At 46.8% G+C, this 26452-nt stretch overlaps 1 protein-coding gene across 1 annotated transcript in view; it reads left to right on the forward strand.

Annotated features, from left to right (window-relative positions):
* Nucleotides 1-26452, forward strand: part of IARS1 (isoleucyl-tRNA synthetase 1) — a 553819-nt gene that overhangs the window by 312748 nt on the left and 214619 nt on the right. Inside the window, exon 19 of the mRNA XM_086938943.1 lies at nt 11010-11154. Within this exon, the coding sequence (XP_086795069.1) occupies nt 11010-11154 (145 nt within the window). The remainder of the gene's footprint in view (nt 1-11009; nt 11155-26452) is intronic.

Consider the following 26452-nt stretch of genomic DNA (forward strand, 5'->3'; position numbering starts at 1 on the left):
TGATTGCACGGCAGATTATAGGGTGGTTGATATGCCTTTTCTGCTGTTGGGCAATGAAAGGTATTGTAGGTGCAGAACAGGACTTTGTCAAGGTATATAATCCTCTGCATTAAGATTTGCTACAGAATGGCAAAGACTTAGCCTCTGGAAGGATTGAGGGCTCATTCCTTTAGGCCCAAGACTGCTGCCACTACGTTGGCACACAGGATGCCTTTTCTCGACTTCTGTTAAGCTACGATATGGTCATCAGTTCACAGGTACATGAAGCACTAGTGCCTTGATAGCCAGGTCTGATGGCAATGGCATTTTGCTTGTTTTGCCCTCTAAGACTTTTTGGTTTGATTCACTCTGGAGACTCCTCACCTTGGGAGGTGCTGCTTTAGTTTCTATTCTAAAGGTTAGCCATTAGAAGAACAAGTTACATACTTTCAGTAATCCTCTTTTTAGTGGATACTCTGTCTAACTACAGATTCTTTACTGCCCTCCCACCTCCCCATTCTGTGCAGCAGTCACTTTTTACGATCTAAAAAGGTCTCAAATTAGAGATTCCTGACTGGTACTAACCATTGGTTTGTGCGGCTCAAACAGTCCAGCAAGAAACGGACGTCCATGATAGGATTGGCGCTTATATGCATCCGGAGTTGCACCAGCACTGCTAATGAAAATACTAGAATCAGTCTGGTGCCTGGGAGATAATCTAAAGGTCTAAAGAATCTGATTAGATAGACTATCCACCAGAAAGAGCTTTGAAGAATGCAAGTAACTGCTCCTCTGTTGCATTCAGGGGATCTTCGCTTTGGTTAGACCATTCAAACGCCCCCTTCGAAACCATCCACTTTTGTCCACTGAAATATCTTGCACAGAAGATTGTGATATTAAAGCATGGTGGGTAAGCGAGTTGTATGCTTTTTCTCAGTCTTCTCTCCTTACTGTACTTTAGAAGAATAAAGTTATTCTGCAAGTGTAACCTTCCTTTAACATCAGACAACAGACCACTTTAGTTTTAATTCAACTTCATGTTACTAATTCTTCAAAACAATCCTGGGCTTTGCGTCCACCCCCTTCAGCCACTAGTTATGTGTGCTTTTCATGCTTCACTATTGCTTTGATGGAATATCAAGCGAGTGGCATTTTAAGGTTGGTTACAGTTTTCCCATTAGTTCCATTAGCCTTTTGTGGTAATGCATTAAGTTACGCCTTTTCTTAGCCCGCAGAGGTGATATGAGAGCCAGTGTCTTTTCTTCAATATATTTACTTAGCTGACATGTTGACATTTTCATTTGTTTAGGAAGTGCCTGACATTTTTGTTTAGCTTTGTTGTCAGAGTAACATGTTGTTGACTTTAAGTATCGTACGTAATAATACTTTCCCTAACTAAAGTATCTACTGTACATTTATTTGCTGTGGTTGCTTTTCAAGGTCCTGACCTATAGCGCAAACTTCATCAACTGACTACTTTTAATAACGCTCTTTGAGAGTACAAGTTAACCCTGCTAGTGCAGTCTTTTCAGCTAAGGGTTCCTACTCCCACAGGGCTCGACAAATCCACTCGCCCGCTCGCATTTGCGAGGGAGAATGGATCAGGACGAGCTATTTTTAGGTCCTACTCGCCCTTTCTGGCGAGTAGGAAGTCAAACTAACTTTTGTCCTCTGTCTTTGAAAACAGAGCAAAAGTGACAAGATAACATGATTTAAAGGCACTTTTATTGCTCCTAAAGGGAATGAGCAATAAAGATGCCTTTAAATCTTGTTATCTTGTCACTTTTGCTCCGTTTTCAGAGACGGAGGTCAAGTGGGTTGCAGTCAGGTCGAGGGGATTTTCCATGGTACTAGACCTGCAGGACTAGTACCATTTTTCGGATTTGTCGAGCCCTGTCCCATTGTCCATATATTTGCAGCTTGAGATTTTGCTTTGTTATGAGCTTTTCTAACAAAAAAAACCCAAACACCAGACCTATTAGCTTTGCCAGTGCTTGTTTGTAAGGAATGAGCAGAAGTGTTCATGTGCTGTGATGGTAGAATGACGTTTGGCTGTGTAAGTGGCACTGGCATGAAATGCTTTGTATTAAAACAGCTGTCCAGTCCTACCACCAAGTGGTGTGATAGTCAACATTGATAGTGAGAAAGGGTCTATGGACTATGATTAACGAAGTCACCAATAAGATAACTTTATTCTTATATGGGCTTTTGTAATAGGTCTGTGTTGATAGCACAGCTGCTAAACAGATCTTTTGTTTACAAAATACTTAAGACCTCATTATGGCTGTCCCATTAAATTCAGGTATGTCCGGTTAATCCCGTTGTCCTACATTATGGAATCTTGAGTTTTGTGGCAAATATCTCAGACCCGTAGTTTTGCATAGGTACATTTTAGGAGGTCAGACCTGCTGAAATATACCAAGAGGAAAAATGTCCTTTACATACAGTGACATGCTTTTTAGGTTGAGCCTGGGCAGTGCATACGCTGCTCTGCAAGACATGCTGTATTCGGTATATGGGCTATTGGGAACTTTGGACACGCCCACCACTTTTGGTTGGTTAGTTGGGCTCTTTTTTAAAATACTTTTCCCTGTTTGGTTAATATAGTGCACCTGTCCCACCTTTCGGTGCTTGGTTCTTGCCCAGTGGACATCACCAATTGATTCTTTTGGTAGGTCAGCTCTGCCCTTCTCTTGACTCCTCGCTGGCACACCCTCCTACCCTCCCGTCACACAAAATGCATGGTCCATCCATGTTATTATCTGGAGGAGGAACATTTAGGCCCTTTTCTACTGGCCACTGGCCTGCTAAAGAACGTCATGGGATTCCAGATGTAAGATCAAGATTATACAAGCATTTGCAATGGAAAAGATCATGCATTACTGAAAGTTTGACCAATTGGCGTTGCAAATAATAATGCAACGCCAATAGCTCAAACTTTCAGTAATCAAGACTTATTGCATTGCACATGTTTGTTTGGTGTAGTTGTCATAAACCAGTTCCCGGTCTTACTGCCGATCAAAATATTTTTACATGGCTTCTGAGGGGTTGTTTTTAAGTTTAAATTCTATTTACCCCTGACGAAGGGCTAGCATCCCGAAATGCAGTGGGTGGACTCCGAATTGGGTTTCTTGCAATGGAAATTGATTTACAGAGCTGTTGGAAAAAGCCCACATGAGCATTCCTTGAGCAATAAAAGGTTTTTATATCTCATTGCCTCCGTTTGAATTATAAAGTTAACAGACAACATGGTTTACTGAGACAGTTGATCGGCAGTGCGACCCGGAACTGCTTCGTGACAACGCAGTGGATATTTTCTTGACATTCGTGCCTTTGGGACAAAGCACATTTCTGAGCGCGCACGCTAAGATTTTGCGGGGAGTATTATCTAAAACTTTTTTTAAATTGAAAGCCATGAAAGGGAAGGAGTGCATTATATCCAGTTCTCATTTTCAGTATATAACTTTCTAAAAGTGGCATTTTCAGAACTGCAGTTTAAAAATCAACTTCACCATCAGTTATGTTTTCAAATTGTAAGACTGTAGACCCCAAATTTGAGAGTCCTATCGCTTCCCAATTGGAAATTACACTTAAAAAATATAGTAAGGCAATCCCAATGTTCTCCTCTGGGAGAGATAGGATTTGCAGTAGTGAAAAACAAATTTGAGTATTTCACTACCAGGACATGTCCAACTTAAAAGTACGTCCTACTTTTTAAATACACTGCACCGTGCCACTGGGTGTGACAATATATGTAACAAAAAGGAAGGTGTGGGCCTGGCAAGTTAGTTAACTTGCCAGGTCGACATAGAAGATTTAGTACTGCAAACACATGCTCTTAACTGACAGCCCGAGACATGTTTAAAGTGCTACTTTAGTGGGTTGCACAGTCAGTGCTGCAGGCCCACTAGTAGCAATTAATTTACAGGCTCTGGGCACATGTAGTGCACTTTACTAAGGACTTATAAGTAAATCAAATATGCCAGTTGTGGTTAGACCAATGTTATCATGTTGAAAATAAAGAGCACTTGCTCGTGAGGACTGGTTAGCAGTGGTAAAGTGCTCCGATTTCTCAAGCCAGCAAAAACGGGAGGTCACAAAGCCAAAAGTCAGGCGACACCATGTCAAGGATGCCAGGTTAAACACCATCTAATCGTGAAAAAGGGCTAACTCTGTGTAGTATTTTATACAGTGTATTCTGTGACAGACCCCTGGAGCTGTCTGTAGCAAGACCGCAAAAATAACCTGAAGAAGCGACATTTGGATCTAGGACATGTAGGGTGGTGGAAGAAAAAGGAGCAAGGTGGAATCAAAATGAGTCTGCCTTGGCAGTCAGCAGTCCCTATATCCGCAGAGGCTGGAGGGTGCTCCTAAGAAAAATCTTCCCCCGTCGCCGAACTTTTTAATGTACCATTTAAACATTGCTGTTAGATCACTGTCATTCAGTGAGGCGCAGCCAGGCTCACATTAGATACCTTTTTGAAAAAGTTTTGAATGCGCAGCCTTCTGGTGCCTCACAAGCCCAGCCTGTGTGTTGCAAGTGTTGACATTCTTGCAACTGCGACGTATTTTTTATTATAAGCGACATTTTAAAACCTGTTAATAATTCATGTTAATCTCGCCAGTAGGGAGACTTCTTTTGCTGCTTAGAAAGCATTTTATGACCGTCAGTCCGTGAAATTGGCTAATCTGTAAAAGGTTAGATTCCCTCGGACGTTATTAATTGAGCACATTTGTAAAGTATGTCTTAGCATGAGAAGTTATAGCCCCACTCATGTGGGTCTTCAGCACAGAGCGTCCTTTGGCAATCTATGAAACTTTCCCTAATAGCATACTTGCAAGAGTATTAGATGCTGTTGATTTGAAAGTCATTTTTGATGCATTCATAATCATGTGAGTACTGGCGCAATGACGAACGTCTTAAAAATCGGCCAAACTTGTGGTTGAAGTTTCTAACTCCTCCTACCTGCACCTTCGTGTGTCAGACGTTAATCAGATTAATTAAAAGAATTGATGACATTGTAATGGAAACGAGGCTCCCGCTCCGCACACAGGGCCCACAACATTTACTGCCATATTTGTTGGCATTCCTCTTAAGTGTTCAAACTGGAGCTAGTTTCTTTACATTCAAAAAAATTATAAATTCTAAACATTTTCAAACTGAATGCAAAATAAAAATGTGGACCCATAGCGTAGTGTGGATAAGTGACGTAGATCACCATATATTCAGACAGAACCATTTACAGAGAAAATGGGATTATTAGTACACACATTGTCTCATCGTCGAATATACAGATTCACCCAATGGGACAATCCCCGTCCCACCACCTAGAGGACTTCAGCAATGCGGTATGGTGTTCAGCTGTCATCAGTAGCCTCCAGGGTCACTGTACCAGATAGAGGGGCAGGTGTCAGCCTTCTGTTCCCCCATTATGTACTCATTAAAAAGGACCCATATGTCCTTCTGTCGAGATCTACAGACCAGTAAAGTGTCTTACGTCTACTGACAGAATACCGCGTCTCTCAGCCCATTGTCGTTAATTTAGGGTATAGATAGGGCATTTGAGCCAGGCTTTGGCCACTAGTCTCGTCGCCGCGCCAGCCACAAAAGTAATTCGACTAACCATCGTCCATTGTAAGTTTCTTTCCATGTTTTCGATACAGGTGAAATTAGATTCTTGTTTCCGGTACAGGGAAGACTTGGCTTGGCAGTTAGGGCTGGACTGTACCCATGAGGCTCCGGGTCAAGACTGATATGCATATAGCCGAGTCTGAACGGGGGTGGCGAAGTGAGCAAAAGAACGATGATGGATTCAACCCAGATCTGTTACTGGGGGTAATTGTGTCTGAAAAGTTTCAGAGGTGATGATGGACGGTTTCACTCCGTCCATCATCGCCTTATGTTTGCTTTCTTCGCCCTAAGTTGGCGGGGTATGCTCAGACGTGGGTCCCTTGTTACCCCGAAACCGGTCCCAGGATGCTTGTTTCCAGTCCAGGGAAGACTTGGCTTGGCAGTTTGGGCTGGACATTTCCCATGAGGCACAGGGTCAAGACTGATTTGCATATAGCGGAGTCTGAACTGGGGTGGCGAAGTGGGCTAAAGAACGATGATGGATACAACCCCGATCTGTTGACTGGGTGTGAGTGTTTGATTGGTTCAGATGCTCCGTCCATCACCACCCCCTTTTGTACCGCTTTGTTTGCTATATGTTGGCAGGGTATGCTCAGACGTGAGTCCCTTCATCACTTTGCCACTGGATTCAAGCAAGCCTTGCTGAAGACGGCTGGAATGCCAGAAACCGGTCCTAGGAAGCTTGTTTCCGGTCCAGGGAAGGCATGGCTTGGCAGTTCGGGCTGGACTGTTCCCATGAGGCACAGGGTCAGACTGATTTGCATAGGAGGTATGTCAGTACAACGCGATCTTTTAGATCGCGGTACTTGACATCGCGGGCATTACCACGCAAGTCGTTACAACGACTTGCGTTGGAGGGCGCGGATTTTGGAATATTATAATTTTATATTCCAACATCAGTCCATATAACAGTAGGGAAGGTGTTGGAATATAAAATTACAACATTCCTTGTCCAACAGCGCCATCCAGCGCAAGTCGTAGTAACGACTTGCGTTGTAATGGCATCGTTGTAAAGGCACTGCGGTGTAAACACTGCGTTGTAAACGAGGCTCCCCTTTGCATATGGCCATGTCTGAACTGGGGTGGCAGAGTGGGCTAAAGAACGGTGATGGATTAAACCAGATCTGTTGACTGGGTGTGAGTGTTTGATTGGTTCAGATGCTCCGTCCATCACCACCCCCTTTTGTACTGCTTACATATTCTCAGGCACAATGCTACCTTATTTTTCTCGGGCCCCTACCGAACAGCATGTGCAAGAACAGGTTGATTATAAAAAGTAACATGTTCATAGTTTCTACCTTAAGCACCATTCATCGCATTTTTTGGATATCCATCAAGAGAGATGGTGCTTGAATGCAAAGTTATGTTTGGCGTTTCACACAGAGAGGAATACAGGGTGTTAGTAATTTAGATGCTGCACAATTAGTAATGGACTCCCTAATGTATTGCAATGCTGGTATCAATTGAGCTTACTGTGATACTTTTAAACACGCCAATAAGGATGTTGAACATGTTATGTTATGTTATGTTAGAACTATATTTCTTGAGCGCACGGCTACCCAGATCGGGTGTCCCGGCGCTTTGGCAGAGAGTCCTGAACACAACCAAGAAAAACCCAGCGGCAGAAACACTGTAGGCCCACTGGTTAGGCGGAGAAGAGGAGCGTCTTGAGCTCCTTTCTAAAGGCCAGAAGATTGTTAGCCTTGCGGAGTGACAGAGGGAGCTCATTCCACAACCTGGCCGCCATGAACTGGAAAGACCGGCCTCCCATCCGCACGCGTTTGATCACTGGTACCTCCACTTTGGCCAGATCAGCAGATCTCAAACTCCTCCGGGGAACGTAGAGAGCAATCCGCTTCCTGAGGTAAGCTGGGCCAATGCAGTGGAGGGCTTTAAACGCCAACGTGAGGACCTTGAAACTAATTCTGCTAGGGATAGACAGCCAATGTAGCCTGCCGCGCAGTAGAGAGGCACTGGCTCTCCGTGGAAGGCCAAAGATGGCTCTGGCCGCCGAGTTTTGGACAACTTGCAATCTGGATACCAGATATTTAGGCAGACCAGAGAAAAGTGCGTTAGCGTAGTCTAAACGCGAGCCCACAAGTGCTTGCACGATGTTCTTGCGATATTGAAGGGAAAGCAGTGGGAGAAATTTCCTCACCATCTTCAAGATACCGAAACATTTCCCCGCCAGGCCCGTGATGTGGGGACGAAAAGAAAGACTGTCGTCAAATACCACACCCAGATTTTTTACTTGGGCAGATGGTTTCTCAGGGGGGAACATGTCGGAAGGCCACCACGATTTCCAGCCAGGGTCCTCAGCGCAGCCAAAAAAGAGCAACTCGGACTTATCCGAGTTACATTTCAGGTTCTGGTGCTGAAACCATGCAAAAACAGCACTCAGGCAGTCTCTGATTCTGTCGCCATTAAAAACCTCTCCCTTCCTGCAGGTAAACAGGAGCTGGGTGTCATCAGCGTATGAGATGACCCGGGCTCCAAATGCCTCCGCGACCTTCGCCAAAGGGGCCACATAAATGTTAAATATGGTGGGGCTCAGGATGGATCCTTGAGGCACCCCCACCTCTAGCGAAGGCATTTCCGCGGAGAACGGAGGAGCCCAGATCACCTGCCGACGGTCGGTTAAGAAGGATTGAAACCAGTCCAACACCGTCCCCCGCAAACCTACCTCCCTGAGTCTTAGGAGGAGGCCGGCGTGTGGGACGGTGTCGAATGCCGCCGACAGGTCCAGCAAGACCAACATAGCCTTTCCCCCAAGATCAAGCGTTTCCCTGATGGCGTCGGTCACCTCCACAAGAGCTGTCTCCGTACTGTAATTGGCACGGAAACCAGATTGGGAGTCATGCAGCAGTTTGTTATTCTCTATAAAGGTGGTAAGAGTATGCTGAACATGTTTCTCCGCTACCTTCGCCAGAGCCCTTATTCGTTGTCCTGCAAATGAAAGACCCAGGCAGAGATGGATTAAACTGTTGTGTACTTTCTGGGCTGAGGGCATATCGGGTGGCTTACCGAATTTTCAGATGGGACACCCGCCAGGCAGTGGTATTTGGCGTTAGTCGATACCTCTATATAGTTTGGCTAGAACAGGGGGTGTTTTAATTGGAAGCTTACTTGTTTTTAATATTGATTAGTTTTCTTACATATGTCTCTGGACTGATGAGTTTTGGTTACTGCATCACTGTACTCCTTAATGGAGATGTGTTAATATATATATATATATATATATATATATATATATATATATATATATATATATATATATATATATATATATATATATATATATATATTAGTGCTTTTTTAATGGTCAATTACCTGTTTAGTAGTGACGGACTATGTTTGCGAACATTTCGTTTTTATCGGTCTTTAACGTCTCGGGCAGAAAAAATGTATAACTTTTTTAACAAACCAAAATCGTAATTGTCGAATGCTATTAATTGTTTTTGTACAATATTTTGATATCCTTTATGGGCTAAAGAACCGAAATAAAGATGAACTCCTATTAAACTACTAGAGCTTAAGATGGAATCCTGCATTTTTAGGTGTGGTTGAACTGTTCAGCTATCGAAGTGACCCTCTGTTTACAATATAAAGTAAGCTTTCGATCCCACTCCCTTTTTAACCATTGCTTTTTCTTTTTTTTCATCAGACTCATTAAGCTTTAGGCTTGAGATTGTCAGTCACATAGTTACTCAGCTTAGGAAATATTTCTCTGTCGCCTAATGTTGTTGGCTGTTAGGATTTATCTGCGCGCCTCTAAATGCATTGTATTGGTCCATTGCAATGCTTGTATTGAACTACATGATGAACTGCTTTACAACTGTCTGTCCGGCTCTACTGGGTTCCTGGCGCCCCTTCCTTCTTCCTGTGTTTCTCGCTCTTCCTTTCTCACGCTAACACCCTCTCTTGTCCCTCTTTCCTCTATGTGGTCCTTGCCCCATGCCTGCTATTTCCTCGTGTTCCTCACGTGCCTTTGCCTCGTGATGTTCATTAGTGCCTCTAAATATATTTTTGTTAAATGGCTGTCCATGTTGAAGGCTTCCTTACCGCAATACAGTCCCTTTTTTGTTTCCATGACAAGTGAAGGTCGGTTGACAAGGCATCCTTCATTATAGACCTGCCTTTCGTTCTTTGTCATTGGCTAAGGAATAGCTCTAGCGAGAACTCCTTTGCTATATGACCTATATGATATATTTGACATTGACCCCAAAACAGGCCTGCGTAGAAGGCAATGAAGCGGTACAGTGTAGACAGCTTTGCCTTTCTGTGTGTGGTTTTAATGTGCTTATACTACATATATGAGCAGATTAAACCCAGACGTATTGGCTTTACCTCTGCTTGTTTGTATTTGCTTGTGTGCAGGTAAAACCCTGTATGGCTAAAACAAGAGCTTTTACATAAAACTAGGTTAATTATCCCACAGTGGTTTATATGCGGCTATCTCCCTTCCTGTTCGACTAATTGAGTTATTCTAGATGAAGAATTAAGTTTGCATGCCATTGGGAATAACAGTCTCACTGCAGCATTAGATGTAGATTGTAAACCATGGAAAACGTAGGAAACATTTTAGCTTTAGGTTACAGTGTACTTTGGCAAGTGTTCTAATTCATTTGCACCGTTATAAAACAGACTAGCAAAATATCAGCCAAATTAAGACCCCAGGTCCCTCGAATACATTTGTTTTAAAGCAACTAACATTGTCAACATCACAAAAACCAAATGTGTGTTTATGTTTGATTACAAAAAACTAAACACCCTAAAGTAAATGTTTTTAGGAACTGTTTATATACCACCCCTTGATTTCCCCCTCCTTTCCATCTTCTTTTTGCCTGTGTTCATGCTCAATTGTACAGCTGTCCTGTGTACTCGGAGGTGCTTGTAAGTCTACTGGTTCTTGTACATTGCTGCCCATATCTATTGATATGTATTCATTACTTTCTGTAGGTTTGTTTGGGTGTGGATTGAACCCTTAAGGTGTGGTGCTGTTTGGATCAATGACTGTAGATGAGAGTTGCTCTAGTTGGGCAAAACATTTTTGCCTCTAATTTTGATTTAATTGTGCTTTTTAATGAAACTGTGTGCACACAGCTTTATAGATTTTAGCAATGGTTATGGTTTTGCTTTTATTCCATGGAAGTTGTACTATAGGTGTTGTTACATATAATAGATGAATTTATGGTATTTAATGCTTGATGAATTATAAGAGTATGTATTATGTAGTATTTTTACCTTGTACCTATGTTCTGATAATTTATGACCTGTTTGTTTTTGCTGCTCAATTAAAAACAAAAAGTGTGCTGTTAAAAAGTTAGGTTTATGGTATTATTAAAGCCCACTTGCAAATGTTCGTTTCTTTTATTATTTACTTTTTGCATTTCTATAGATTGTACCTCATTAATTCTCCTGTGGTAAGAGCAGAAAACCTGCGCTTTAAGGAAGAAGGCGTGAGAGATGTGCTGAAGGATGTTTTTCTCCCGTGGTACAATGCATATCGCTTTCTGATGCAAAACATCCTGCGACTTCACAAGGTACCTTTTTTCCAATATATTCAATTAACGTTTACTCAGACTGCTTCCATCTGTGTGCATAACTGTTTGTGGTGAAAATTAAGCCATAGCTGTACTTTGGATCTCTTGTTTACCTTTCTTTTCTTTTTTTTTATTTATTAATTTTATCAAAGACACTCCATAGTAAGTTCACATACAAATATACAAGGCTGTACATGCCGAATCAAGTGCATAGAGCCCAGAAACTCCCCCCCCTCCTCCTCCCACCCCACCCCCTACCCCAACCCAGGCGGTGAACAACAAAACAGTGATACTTATAGGCGCACCATGTGGCGAAGCAATAACACAGTGTCTGCGTAATCGTCAAAATACAACCAGTAGATATCCAATCACGGTGTTAGTCCTAATCTTGTCCATTGGGAGTATATCAATGTTAACAGTAACAATGTCATCACAGGGAACAGTACTTTTTTTTTTTTAGAACAAATCAGGATGAGCCATCAGGTATGTTGTGATGGGCTCCCGAAGTCCTTAGGGCGGGAGGACTCCAGCAATTCCTCCTCATACGCTTGCAACTGGTCTCTACAATAAACCAAGTCCCTGAGCCACTGCTTTATAGTAGGGGCAGACCTCGATCCCCACCGCTGCGCCACTGCCCTCTTTGCAAACTAGGTGAACTGTGCGCCCACTTTGTTTACCTTTTTAACACATTAAAGTTAGGCTTTTCTTTTATTTGCTTGTTTGTCGCTTAATTTGAGCTTCTTAATGTCAAATTTCGATTCCTTTAGGGGTTCCAGTATTTCTATAAGAAGATAAGTATCACTCTATCACAAGCGTTTATACGTAACATTTATTTGGATTAACAAACTAGGAATTGAATAGATATTTTGGTTAAACGCATTATTCACATTAATATATTGAATCAATTCAGCATGTAAAAACAGAAAATAAACTCAGCTTTACAGAATGCTAGCTGTCTTTAAAACTTAACACCTTGATAAATTATTTTTGTTCCTGTTATTTCCTGCCTCTTGTGGTCCCGTCTGTGATGATGCTAGTGTTTTGTGGAGTGCATGATTTTTGGGGGAATGTTTGAGTATTCTTCAAGTGCTGCACTTTAGCCTGTCTTCCGTTTGCAGGCCATATTCGGATACAGTTGCCCACTAATTCCTTCTATAGAACCTTCAAGAAATCTTCTCGAAAGGGATCGAGCATCATCTCCCTTTGACCATTAACATCACTGTCTTTAAGCATGGATACTTGCATACGGCAAGGATCAATCAATACCTCTCTCTTCATTCTGTACCTCACCACACTACCAATTCTGATCAAATCCTTCAACCTACATGTTACAGTTATGGCCATGACTCTCAAATCATACTACAGCTGGAAAATTAAAAGGACCTGGACAAGTCAGGAGTAGACAAACGTCTCAGAGTTGTTGACAGTGGATGTTGAATAACCGTCTTAAACTAAATTTATCAAAATCCAAGATCTTGAAATGCAGAAATTGGAATAACTACCATCCCTCATTAGACTGCCACAGGAACATAGAACATCACTACCAACATCAACAGACATAAGAAATCTGGAAGTAATTGTATACTCCAGTCTGTTTCTGGTTCCTCCAGAAAACCATGACAACAGACGTGCTTTTTGTTCCATGTGTAACCCAAGATGGATTTTCCCACATCTACAATTTCCACAGAATCTCCAGACCATAATCTTCATCGTTCTATCACATCTTGACTATGCAAAGGACTTTACGGGGTACATTTATTCTTCTTATCCAGAATGCCCAGCAAGGCAATTATTGCATGTTCATATACTGAACTAGATTTCACAGCCAAAGAAGCCCTTCATTGACTAGCAGTCGGCAGATACCCAACTTTTAAGTCTTTTGTGTGTCACTTAGGACCGCCTATGGCAAAGGACCAATAATTTATCCATGTAAAGCTCAAACGATATCCACAGTAGAGAAGAATGCGCTCTATGTTAGCATCACAGTTTACTATCTCTGCAAAAAAAAGAGGCAATCAGTCGACCTTCCTCCTCTGTACAGATGGTGAAGATGAAAATCATTGAAAACTGTAGGATTAGCCATAGGATTATTTAACCCCTCTTCATGCCCTTAGCACTGCACGGGTAGTGCTAAAGAACTGCAAGTCATGAACTGGAGCATATTTTTTTCATATTTTCATGCAGACAGCACAACCCTGGATGATCCTCTGAACAGCTTCTGATGTTGTGCTCTGGATTCAGTGAAGCTTGGTATTGTGAATCCTACCTCAAGCATGCTGACGTCACCAAATCAGAAATCGAGAGATGCCACTGCTGACTTTAAAAGCAGGGTCATGCAGTAGCAAGTCCAGGGGCCATAACTCTGCTCTTTGGCTCCAATGTCCATAGCAGAGTCTCAGTTAGAAAGTGAAGACCTTTACTTGCTAACTGTGCCTCTCTTTAATTTCTTAAGGATTTTGATAGGACCCTGGTCCCTGACCTGATCTCACCCTTCGACCATCAGACCGTATAGAAGGGGGAGAGGACCCCTGTTAGCAGCTCTCCTGAATCCCAAATAAGATCTAGTTTTCCCCACCTATAGGGGTAGTTTGGGACTTTTTTGAACCTCCAATCAACCCACTAGGGATGAGAAAAGCCCACTGGGCAGCCAGGAAAAATAATCCCCCTGATAATAATGGTTGACTCCCTGAGGGCCCAAAAGATTTACAGACTTTAACTATACCTTCAAGGCCCTCTGTTGTCTTGGATACTATCCTTCCTCATCCCTGTGGGGAGGAAAGCCCACTGGATAGCATGCAATAGCGAAATGCTGAAGTTTCACCCGCAAGCCTAGGGACAGACTCCTCTTTAAAGGGTAAAATTACATGAAGACCTTCCTTTTCCCTGATCAGTATATCAGCCCTCTAACCCTTCAGCGTCAGGCCCCTCCCTCACCCCTTAAAGATTCTTACACCCGACACCAAGAAAGAATGAACTTGGTTGAAGCGTCCCCTCATGGTTTAAGGCACCTAATTCTTCCCACTCCTGTACCTCCCCCAACATGACTCGCCTTAATAAACACTTACTCCCCTGTGCAGACTAATGACGGGAAAGGCAATTTCTACTAGAAACGACAATTTACGAAAGGTGGAGTAATCCTCCTCTGGTACAGCTTTGTCTCCAGCAAGCCTCCTTTTTCCACTTCAACTGAGGAGATTGGTGCGTTGCACACTAGTCTGCCCACCACTTCCCCCCCGGCCAGGAATGAGGAAAGACTTGCGCAAGGAATCCCGACTTCCCACCCTATTTCTATTTTGCTAGACTAGAAATGGATCCTTGTACCCAGGGACTTTTCAGGTCATTGGAGTAGAGGCTGGGCAGCACACCTTCATCTTCTCCCATGGTAGCTCAGATATAGAAAGCATAAAGGCCCCCCAATAAACAGTGTATTTATTAGAATCACAACAGCCCTGGACTCTTTATGAGGACAGGGTACTAAGCACAGAACCAAACTCTTAAGAAAATACTTCAAGTGCACAGTTTAAGACAAGTGCCCGAGGGCACGGAAAGTTCTAGTGATCTCGGGCGGACCCGATAAGGCAAGTCGGAAGCGAGGGACTCAGGACCCTTAAGTAAGGAGGCTATGCAGACACAGTAGTGTCGGAGTTACCTAGCCACAAGGGCTGCGGCTGCACAAGTCTTACAGGCGTCGGGGTCTTCGCTGACGAGCCAGGAGCCGGAAGGAAGGAGTGGCTGGCCGGCGACCAGTGATGAATAGTTCGTAGAGATCCAAGCCTGGATCAGTGATCGATGATACCTGAAAGCAGAGGGGACCAAGTTCGTACTACTAGCCAGTAGTCAGAGGGTACCAGGAAGGCACCGGATGGCCGTCACCTCGACTAGGTGAGTGGGCGACGCTAGGCTCTGCAGTCTCACGGACCAGGAGGCGTTGTCGGCGACCAGGGTGGGGGTGCGAGCTGTCCCATGAAGATTGATGCTGTCGGCGTCGCTGGGCCCAGGATTGGGGCAACAAGCCTTGGCAGATTTCAGGGCCACGTGGTGGGCCTAAAATGGCGTCTTGAGTGGACCGGGAGGGTCCGCGGTGCTCCTCTCGTAAAAAGGAGCAGAAGGCTAGTCTGGAGCAACCAGACCAGCAGCGTTGGTTGTCGTTCGTCGTCAAAGGGTCACAAGCCAGCGGCTAGTGATCGGACAACGTACTGAGCAGCGGCAGAAGGGCCCCACGCAGATCGTGGAGATGCTGGGAGACTGCACTTCGGAGCTGCTCAGGGTCGGGGCTTCTCGGACCCCAGAGCACTCACCAGAGAATTCCTTCGGTGGTCGTGCTGGTTAAGAAAGCGTGCAGGTTTTGATGATGGCCGGTCCCTCGAGGTCTCGTCGCACCCACATATCTCAGCTGAGCTGACGATGTGGGTAGAGGTCAGAGGTGCCAGGGAAGCCGGTTCTCGTCGAGCTGGGTCGTCGGATTCCTGAGGAAGGACTTGCAGCAAACCGCAGAGTTCTTAGATGGTGCCTGCTGGTGCAGGGTGACTACTCCTTAGCCACAAGGGAGAAATCTTGAGAAGAGTCTCGAAGTCCTTTCGTAGAAAGTATTCTTGATTCAAAGATGATCTAATTTGGAAGGATCCCCACTCCGGCCTTTATCCTAAAGGAAGGGGTGGGTACATGACTAGGTCCTGCCCTAGGGGTGGGACCAGGAAGGGGGGTAGTTACACCCCTCTCCCCTGCCGGACTTTCCCCAGGCCAGGGGCCGCGCGCCCCTGGAACTGGTTCTAGCCGGCAGATGCGTAGTGAGCACCGGGGTGCCACTCCGCAGTCACCTTCGTGTAAAGCCCTACCTACCCAGAATACACAAACCCTGTCTGGGACGGTGGGAGCACCGCCCTCGACAGGAAACCCTTTGTCCAAGCTCTCCTCGCTGGAAGGACTCCCAGCAGCAGGAGGTCAGACTCGTGTCTGTGGTGGCAGCATCCATTTTGTGGAGCTGAGGCTTCAGTTAACTTTAACCGGGGTTCACAGTTACGTACATGTCGTGTCCCTCTAGAAGGGCGGAATGCTAACCTCGTCGCCAGAATTGGTGAGGGGGCAGCATCCCGATTCGTATGACACCTTACTCGACATGTCTTGATAACGCGATACCGAAGTTACCGATATGATACGCGTTATCATGGAACAGCTATTGGGTCTTGGTTCCGCAAGCTGCAACCGGGCTCGGCTCATGCCAGAGCCCAATTCATACGATTCCACGCACTCTGCCTTCAGGATTGTTAAGGCCTGCCATAGGAGTGACTGATAGAAACTCGGGTGTCCATTTTGAGTTTAGATATAGGGATACTATACCTACAGCAACGGGCGAGTACGCCACGTTGCCCCAGCTGTCATGCAGCCAGTTGTGTCAGATTTAGATGGCCAGCCAGGGGTGGCATAATACATGCTTCAGCCCCTGGTAGGCCCTGGGTTCACCGATGCCCTGAGTTACAGGGTCTGACAGGGTGGCCCAGTTCCAATTAGGTAATGCACCTAAGGTACACACATCAATTTAGTGAGAGAACAGCTAGGCTGTGGGTCTGATTGGCAGGCCCACAGCCCGAGAAAGTCGTAAACCAGTGAAACAAAAGCAAAAAGTCCGGGTGATCATAGGATTGCAGACCCTACTCTCCTACATGACCCCTCCCCCCCCCCCCACCCCCCCCCAAACGTTGGGACAATAAGCTAACCTTGACCAGGTGAGTCTTCTTGTTCTAAGTGGAAATACCTGGAGAGCCCATCTGCATTGCCATGATCAGTGCCAGGTCTATGCTCCACTGTGAAGTCCATCCCCTGTAGGGAAATGGACCACCTTAGCAGTTTGGGGTTTTCACCCTTCATCTGATTTAGCCATAGGAGGGGCTTGTGGTCGGTCTGAATCTTGAAATGAGTGCCAAACAAGTATGGCCTCAGTTTCTTCAGGGCCCACACCACAGCGAAGGCCTCCCTCTCTATAGCTGACCAATTTTTCTCTCTGGGGGTCAGCCGTCTGCTTATAAAAGCAATGGGCTGGTCATTACCATCACAATTCAGTTGAGATAGAACAGCTCCCACACCCAACTCAGAAGCATCTGTTTGGACAATGAATGGTTTGGAGTAGTCTGGACTCTTGAGGATAGGTGCCGTGCACATGGCCTGTTTTAGGTCATCGAATGCTTTTTGACAGCTCGCTGTCCACTGAACCTTTTTTGGCATTTTCTTACTCGTCAGTTCATTGAGCGGAGTCACAATCGATCCGTAATTTCTGACGAACTTCCGGTAGTAACCAGTCAGGCCCAAGAAAGCTCGAACCTGAGTCTGGGTGGTTGGAGGAGCCCAGTCCCTGATTGACTGTATTTTGCTCTCCAGTGGTTGAACTTGGCCTCCACCTACAAGGTGGCCCAAGTATACAACCTGTGTCTGCCCTATCTGGCACTTGGTAGCCTTGATAGTGAGACCTGCTGCTTGCAGAGCCTCTAACACTTTCCGCAGGTGGACCAGGTGATCCTCCCAGGTGGAACTAAAGACAGCAATATCGTCCAGATACGCCGCACAGAAGTCATCCAGCCCAGTGAGAACGTGATTCACCAACCGTTGGAAGGTGGCAGGTGCATTTTTCAAACCAAAGGGCATCACCACGAACTGATAATGCCCACCAGGGGTAGAAAATGCGGTCTTAGGCTTGGCGTCCTCAGCTAACCTGATTTGCCAATACCCAGCTGTCAGGTCAAACGTACTTAAGTAGTTGGCCGAAGCCAATCTATCGATAAGCTCGTCTGCCCTTGGTATTTGGTGGGCATCAGTCTTAGTGACTGCATTGAGACCCCTGTAGTCTACGCAGAACCTCATCTCTTTCTTACCGCCCGGGGTGTGAGGTTTCGGCACTAGAACTACGGGCCTAGCCCAAGGGCTATCCGAGGGTTCAATGACTCCCAGCTCCAACATTTTCTGCACTTCACTTTTGATGCAGTCTCTAACGTGATCGGGCTGCCTGTAGATTTTACTCTTGACGGGCAAGCTGTCACCAGTGTCGACCTCATGGGTACACCAATTGGTCTGACTGGGTGTTAGAGAGAACATATGCCGGAAGGATTGAAGAACTTGTTTACAATCCTCCTGTTGATGTTCGGAGAGGCTGCCACAAAAGACAACACCGTCTACCGATCCATCGTCAGGATTCTGAGTGAGCAGGTCGGGGAGAGGGTCACTCTCCTCCTCCTGTCCCTCATCTATGGCCATGAGCAAACTCATGTCCTTCCTGTCGACATATGCCTTGAGCCTGTTGACATGGAGCACCCTGTGGGGGCTCCGGGGAGTTCCAAGGTCTACCAGGTAGGTGACCTCTCCCTTTTTCTCCAGGATGGTGTAGGGCCCGGACCATTTGTCCTTGAGTGCTGCTGGGGCCACTGGCTCCAACACCCACACCTTCTGTCCGGGCTGGTAAACAGTCAAGACAGCCTTTTGGTCATGCCAAGCTTTCTGGAGTTCTTGGCTGGCCTTAAGGTTTTCGGATGCCTTCTCCATGTATTCAGCCATCCGCGAGCGGAGACCAAGCACATAGTCCACTATGCTGGTTGCAGGCTTTTTGAGAGGTCTCTCCCATCCTTCCTTCACCAAACATAGGGGTCCTCTTACAGGATGCCCGTACAAAAGCTCAAAAGGGCTGTAGCCAACCCCCTTCTGTGGGACTTCTCTGTAAGCGAATAAAAGGCAGGGAATCAGGACGTCCCATCTACGCCGAAGCTTTTCAGGTAGTCCATGAATCATCCCTTTTAGGGTCCTGTTGAATCTCTCAACAAGCCCATTGCATTGTGGGTGATAGGGTGTAGTGAACTTGTAGTTGACACCACATTCCTTCCACATAGCAGTTAAGTAGCTCGACATGAAGTTTGCACCTCTGTCGGAGACGACCTCCTTAGGGAAGCCCACTCTGGAGAATACTCCAACTAGGGCTCTGGCCACCACAGGCGCTGTAGTGGTCCTAAGGGGAATAGCTTCAGGATACCTGGTGGCATGATCCACTACCACCAGTATAAACTTGTGCCCTGATGCTGTTGGTGGTTCCATGGGACCGACGATGTCAATCCCCACCCGTTCAAAGGGCACCCCCACCACAGGCATTGGTATAAGGGGGGCCTTTGTAGCGCCACCTGACTTACCACTGGCTTGGCAGGTGACACAGGAGCGACAAAACTCCTTGGTATCTTCGTTCATATGAGGCCAGTGAAAGTGCGAGACAAGCCTGTCCCACGTCTTCGTCTGGCCTAAGTGTCCTGCTAAGGGAATCTCGTGGGCCAAGGTAAGGAGGAAACCACGCTGAGACAAGGGGATAACCAGCCTCCTGGTCATGCCAGGCTTGGGGTCTCTTGCCTCAGTGTACAGGAGTCCATCTTCCCAGTATACCTTGTGGGTACCTGTGGCGTTCCCAGCAGCCTCAGCAGCAGCCTGCTGTCTGAGGGGTTCAAGGGAAGGGCAGTCTAACTGGTCCTTTCCCAGGTCCTCTCGTGTGGGTCCCCCTGAACCCAGAAACTCAACTTGATCAAGTTCGAGCTCTTTAGGTTCAGTTTCCCGCAATTCTTGGAGGTCAGCCTCCTCTGAGACGTGATCCTCGACCTGGGGCAAGGGGGAAGGCGAGGCCTTAACCCGACTGCTCTTCTTCTTGGGAGGTGTCTGGTCCGTTGTTCCAGGATCCAGCACCTGTTCAGTGGGGCATCGTCTGACCTGTGACCTGGTCACAGCAAACACATGTGCTGGCAAGCCTAACATTTCCATGTGAGTCCGTTGCTCCACCTCTGACCATTGCGATGACTCCAAATCATTGCCCAACAAACAATCCACTGGGAGGTCTGAACTAACAACAACCTTTTTCTGGCCATTTACCCCTCCCCAGGAGAAAGCAACAATCGCCAAACTATGACTGTTAGTGACGTTGCTGGCATTGGTCACCAGGAAATCTGTACCTGGCATGATCTGTCCAGGGTCCACAAAGTGAGGCGTCACCATCGTGACACTGGCACAAGTGTCCCTATAGGCCTGAGCCATTCTTCCATTTATTAAAGGCGTCTGTCGGTATTTGCCCAAGGTATTGGGACTGACGTCAGGGGATATATCCACATCCCCCGTACAGACAAGGACAGCCTGAGTGAGCGTACCAACTAAGTTGTCACACCCCTCAGAACCCAAGGTTAACCCAACTAGTCCCTTGGGAGGCGCACTACTACTGCTGGCTGTACTAGGGGGCACAGGTGCCTTAGGGGCTGCAGTAGCAGGAGTCTGCCCTCCTTTCTTGGTGCACTCACTAAACCAGTGAGTTTTACTTTTACAGTATTGGCACCACCTTTTCGATTGGCCTTCTTGATTCTTCTTTTTCTGGGAAGCCTGACCCCCCCCCCCCCCTCTTTGGGTTGTTGGGGACCTGTCGAAGACTTCTGGTCAGTTTGTTCCCCTTTCAAATCTTTACCCTTCTGGTCTGCTTTCTTCTGACCACCCTGGTTCTGGCCCTGGTTTTGCTTAACCCTTGTTCTGACCCATCTGTCTGCCTTCTTTCCCAATTCTTGGGGAGAGGTCAGATCCGAATCGACAAGGTGCTGATGCAACAACTGGTTCTGACAATTGTTTAAAATCTGTTCTCGCACGATCAAATTATACAATCCTGTGTAATCAGTAACCTTACTGCCCAGCAACCAGCCCTCGAAAGCCTTAGTGGCACAATCAACGAAATCAGACCAGTCCTGAGACTGAGTTTTCTGGGTATCCCTGAACAGCAACCTGTACTGCTCAGTGGTTAGGCCGAACCCATCAATCAGTGTGTTCTTCAGGACCTGGTAATTGTTAGCATCCTCAACTCTAGTAGTGAGGAGCTTATCTCTACCTTTACCTTCAAAGGAGAGCCACAAGATAGCTGCCCACTGACTCTGCGGGACGCACTGTACAGTGCAGGCCCGCTCCAATGCAGTAATCCATTTGTGGATGTCGTCCCCTTGCTTAAAGGGGGGCACTATCTTATTCAGGTGCTTAGTGTCTAAACTCCTGGGTTCCCGTGGGGGAATGCTGCCACCAGTGGGAATGGTCCCACTCAATTCTTGCTCTCTAGCAAAGGCGAGTCTTTCTTTGGCTAGGGCAAGTTCTTCCCTTTCGATCCGCAGATTGACTTCCCGCTCCTTCGCTTCGTACACTCTTCTCTGAGGGGATGTCATCCCTCTCCGAGCAGAGCCTCGAGAGCCATTGGTTCGAACGGATCTGTTAGAGCCTCTCGACAGAGACCTAACTCGTCCGTTCCCAATGTTAAGCTGGCCTGAGAGAGGCCCCAGGGGTCTCCTAGTACCAATCTCGTGCCGGCTTAAGTTGTCCTGAGTTAGCTGACTAACTATGACTGGACCTTTGTCTGCCTCGTCCCCAGATGTCTCTGGATCCTCCTCCTCCTCTTCGCCCTCTGCGGAGAGATGGATAGGGTCAGGGTCACCCCGGGTTCCCTCGAGGGGGGGCATCTCCATTTCTGGATGAGAAGGGTCGGTGTTACCCGCTCTCCTGTCATCATAAGTCTCCAAGAGACCAATCAGAAACGGAATATTAGGGTTTGCACCCTGTTTTAGCTTACGGGATGTACAGATCTGTCGCATCTCGTGGAAGCTAAGTGCAGCATACCTGGAGGTGACCTGTGGAAGGTCGACTGACACAAGGGGAGACTCAGAGTTTCCTCCTTTGTCTGACATGCTGCTTCTAGTGTGGTGTAAGTGATGCACCTACCTACACTATGGGTTTTCCTACTGATCCCTTGCTAAGAGTTGTAGCCAAGGTGTGCTAAGCCTTGAGGAGCTACAACAGCTGGTTCAGTAGAACTCAGAGTATTCTAAGCTAAGTTATATGCACCTGGAGTACTTATGCGATCTTTCACAAGATGTTCTTAGGATACGCGTGGTAACACAACAGCAAGCTCAAATCCCAACCGCTGCTCACCAATGTGAGAAGTTGGCCCGATAGCAGCGTTCGCTATTCTAGCGACCACTATGCATCGGTCCAAACGACCCTTATGGTGATTGGTTGTAAGTCAACCTTAGACCAGCTATCCTAGTAGCGTGGATACGAGCAGTCTTCGGGCTAAACTCTAGAGGGCGTGTTAAGCCAGCTGTAATACCATCACATATCCCTTGAACCCCAAGTGACAGGACACCACACAAGTGTTATGAAAATAAACAGTGTATTTATTAGAATCACAACAGCCCTGGACTCTTTATGAGGACAGGGTACTAAGCACAGAACCAAACTCTTAAGAAAATACTTCAAGTGCACAGTTTAAGACAAGTGCCCGAGGGCACGGAAAGTTCTAGTGGTCTCGGGCGGACCCGATAAGGCAAGTCGGAAGTGAGGGACTCAGGACCCTTAAGTAAGGAGGCTATGCAGACACCGTAGTGTCGGAGTTACCTAGCCACAAGGGCTGCGGCTGCACAAGTCTTACAGGCGTCGGGGTCTTCGCTGACGAGCCAGGAGCCGGAAGGAAGGAGTGGCTGGCCGGCGACCAGTGATGAATAGTTCGTAGAGATCCAAGCCTGGATCAGTGATCGATGATACCTGAAAGCAGAGGGGACCAAGTTCGTACTACTAGCCAGTAGTCAGAGGGTACCAGGAAGGCACCGGATGGCCGTCACCTCGACTAGGTGAGTGGGCGACACTAGGCTCTGCAGTCTCACGGACCAGGAGGCGTTGTCGGCGACCAGGGTGGGGGTGCGAGCTGTCCCACGAAGATTGATGCTGTCGGCGTCGCTGGGCCCAGGATTGGGGCAACAAGCCTTGGCAGATTTCAGGGCCACGTGGTGGGCCTAAAATGGCGTCTTGAGTGGACCGGGAGGGTCCGCTGCTCCTCTCGTAAAAAGGAACAGAAGGCTAGTCTGGAGCAACCAGACCAGCAACGTTGGTTGTCGTTCGTCGTCAAAGGGTCACAAGCCAGCGGCTAGTGATCGGACAACGTACTGAGCAGCGGCAGAAGGGCCCCACGCAGATCGTGGAGATGCTGGGAGACTGCACTTCGGAGCTGCTCAGGGTCGGGGCTTCTCGGACCCCAGAGCACTCACCAGAGAATTCCTTCGGTGGTCGTGCTGGTTAAGAAAGCGTGCAGGTTTTGATGATGGCCGGTCCCTCGAGGTCTCGTCGCACCCACATATCTCAGCTGAGCTGACGATGTGGGTAGAGGTCAGAGGTGCCAGGGAAGCCGGTTCTCGTCGAGCTGGGTCGTCGGATTCCTGAGGAAGGACTTGCAGCAAACCGCAGAGTTCTTAGATGGTGCCTGCTGGTGCAGGGTGACTACTCCTTAGCCACAAGGGAGAAATCTTGAGAAGAGTCTCGAAGTCCTTTCGTAGAAAGTATTCTTGATTCAAAGATGATCTAATTTGGAAGGGTCCCCGCTCCGGCCTTTATCCTAAAGGAAGGGGTGGGTACATGACTAGGTCCTGCCCTAGGGGTGGGACCAGGAAGGGGGGTAGTTACACCCCTCTCCCCTGCCGGACTTTCCCCAGGCCAGGGGCCGCGCGCCCCTGGAACTGGTTCTAGCCGGCAGATGCGTAGTGAGCACCGGGGTGCCACTCCGCAGTCACCTCCGTGTAAAGCCCTACCTACCCAGAATACACAAACCCTGTATGGGACGGTGCGAGCACCGCCCTCGAAAGTAAAACCCTTTGTCCAAGCTCTCCTCGCTGGAAGGACTCCCAGCAGCAGGAGGTCAGACTCGTGTCTGTGGTGGCAGCATCCATTTTGTGGAGCTGAGGCTTCAGTTAACTTTAACCGGGGTTCACAGTTACGTACATGTCGTGTCCCTCTAGAAGGGCGGAATGCTAACCTCGTCACCAGAATTGGTGACGGGGCAGCATCCCGATTCGTATGACACCTTACTCGACATGTCTTGATAACGAGATACCGAAGTTACCGATATGATACGCGTTATCATGGAACAGCTATTGGGTCTTGGTTCCGCAAGCTGCAACCGGGCTCGGCTCGTGCCAGAGCCCAATTCACACGATTCCACGCACTCTGCCTTCAGGATTGTTAAGGCCTGCCATAGGAGTGACTGATAGGAACTCGGGTGTCCATTTTGAGTTTAGATATAGGGATACTATACCTACAGCAACGGGCGAGTACGCCACGTTGCCCCAGCTGTCGTGCAGCCAGTTGTCAGATTTAGATGGCCAGCCAGGGGTGGCATAATACATGCTTCAGCCCCTGGTAGGCCCTGGGTTCACCGATGCCCTGAGTTACAGGGTCTGACAGGGTGGCCCAGTTCCAATTAGGTAATGCACCTAAGGTACACGCATCAATTTAGTGAGAGAACAGCTAGGAGGTGGGTCTGATTGGCAGGCCCACAGCCCGAGAAAGTCGTAAACCAGTGAAACAAAAGCAAAAAGTCCGGGTGATCATAGGATTGCAGACCCTACTCTCCTACACTGAAGTTTCACCCGCAAGCCTAGGGACAGACTCCTCTTTAAAGGGTAAAATTACATGAAGACCTTCCTTTTCCCTGATCAGTATATCAGCCCTCCAACCCTTCAGCGTCAGGCCCCTCCCTCACCCCTTAAAGATTCTTACACCCGACACCAAGAAAGAATGAAATTGGTTGAAGCGTCCCCTCATGGTTTAAGGCACCTAATTCTTCCCACTCCTGTACCTCCCCCAACATGACTCGCCTTAATAAACACTTACTCCCCTGTGCAGACTAATGACGGGAAAGGCAATTTCTACTAGAAACGACAATTTACGAAAGGTGGAGTAATCCTCCTCTGGTACAGCTTTGTCTCCAGCAAGCCTCCTTTTTCCACTTCAACTGAGGAGATTGGTGCGTTGCACACTAGTCTGCCCACCACTTCCCCCCCGGCCAGGAATGAGGAAAGACTTGCGCTAGGAATCCCGACTTCCCACCCTATTTCTATTTTGCTAGACTAGAAATGGATCCTTGTACCCAGGGACTTTTCAGGTCATTGGAGTAGAGGCTGGGCAGCACACCTTCATCTTCTCCCATGGTAGCTCAGATATAGAAAGCATAGAGGCCCCCCAATTCTTGCTGTGATTAGAAGCTGAAAAGAAGAACAGGGAAGTATGAACTGAATGGTGGCCTTGATAATGCTGTGCAGTAAAACGTTGGGATACTACAGCAAATACTTCCAAGATTTGGGAATTGCTGTTGTCATGGGTTATGTCAAATGTTTTTAAGGCAGTAGGCCTCGTACCAGTCACCTAAAATCGGATATGGTGAGAATAGGATATAACCTAAGAATTTGGGGACCACGTATAAGACCAACACAGGAGTGAAAGGGGTGGAAAATAAAACCGACATTCTGGAAAGCTCACAGAAATCTATCATGGGCTTAATGTAAAAATAACCAGGAAGCATAAAAAATAATTTCAGTGCACCAAACCATATCAGCTTGACGGAGCTTCACCCTTAGTCATTTGGAGCATTTTAGTGATACATTTATAGACTTTTTCTTAATGCGGATGAATTACGGAAATCGAAGCTACAGATCAACACTAATGAACAGCTGCCAGTCTCTTCTCTTGTGGGTAAGAATGTTAGAAGACCTCTAAGGCGATACAGTCAGTTTGAGTAAAATGTCTGATTTCACTTATTTCCGCAGTTCCTGCAAAATGATATTGCCTGTGTGAATTACACCAGCCTCTGTTGTATGTTTTTCACTTTTCAGTAGGGACTGTTCGTTTGTTGGACAACATAAATGTTGGGATGTGCCAGACTGATTCTATGCTCTACCCCCCCCCCCCACTCCCCCCCCCCCCACCCAGGATATGTTGGCCAGAAGACCTGCTAGCTCACAGTGCCACCATAAGTGCCCCTGAACCTGGCAAGGTAATAAATGGTTTGAGCAAACTTGGAACACAACAACCATGACCCCCAAGCAGTCGTAGTGACAGATCTAGAACCTTTGCGCTCAGTCACTTGTGCTCCAAGAGATATAAAAAAAATGCACAAAGAGGCATTTTCAATATTTATTGAACCATTGTGATTCCTTTATATAATATATGTGCTGCAATGATGAATATACAGAAGCAGACGAAAGTGATTAGCAATATAAGGACAGTAAAAAGAATGAACCATGCCACCATCATGCTAAAACATTGTCTATATGCTGGCATATAAGTACTGTATTTAGTGTACTCCTATTATGCGTTCCCTGACCTAGTTGCCTTGAGTGGGTGTTCTGCCTATAATCCCCTACTGGATGATCTAAATCCCCATTACCTAAAGGCAAGGTATGTACGTCCCCGTCTTGGTCACAAGTTGGAAATCCCTCGCAGA

Source organism: Lissotriton vulgaris, chromosome 9, assembly GCF_964263255.1.
Source record: "Lissotriton vulgaris chromosome 9, aLisVul1.2, whole genome shotgun sequence".
Classification (NCBI taxonomy): domain Eukaryota; kingdom Metazoa; phylum Chordata; class Amphibia; order Caudata; family Salamandridae; genus Lissotriton; species Lissotriton vulgaris.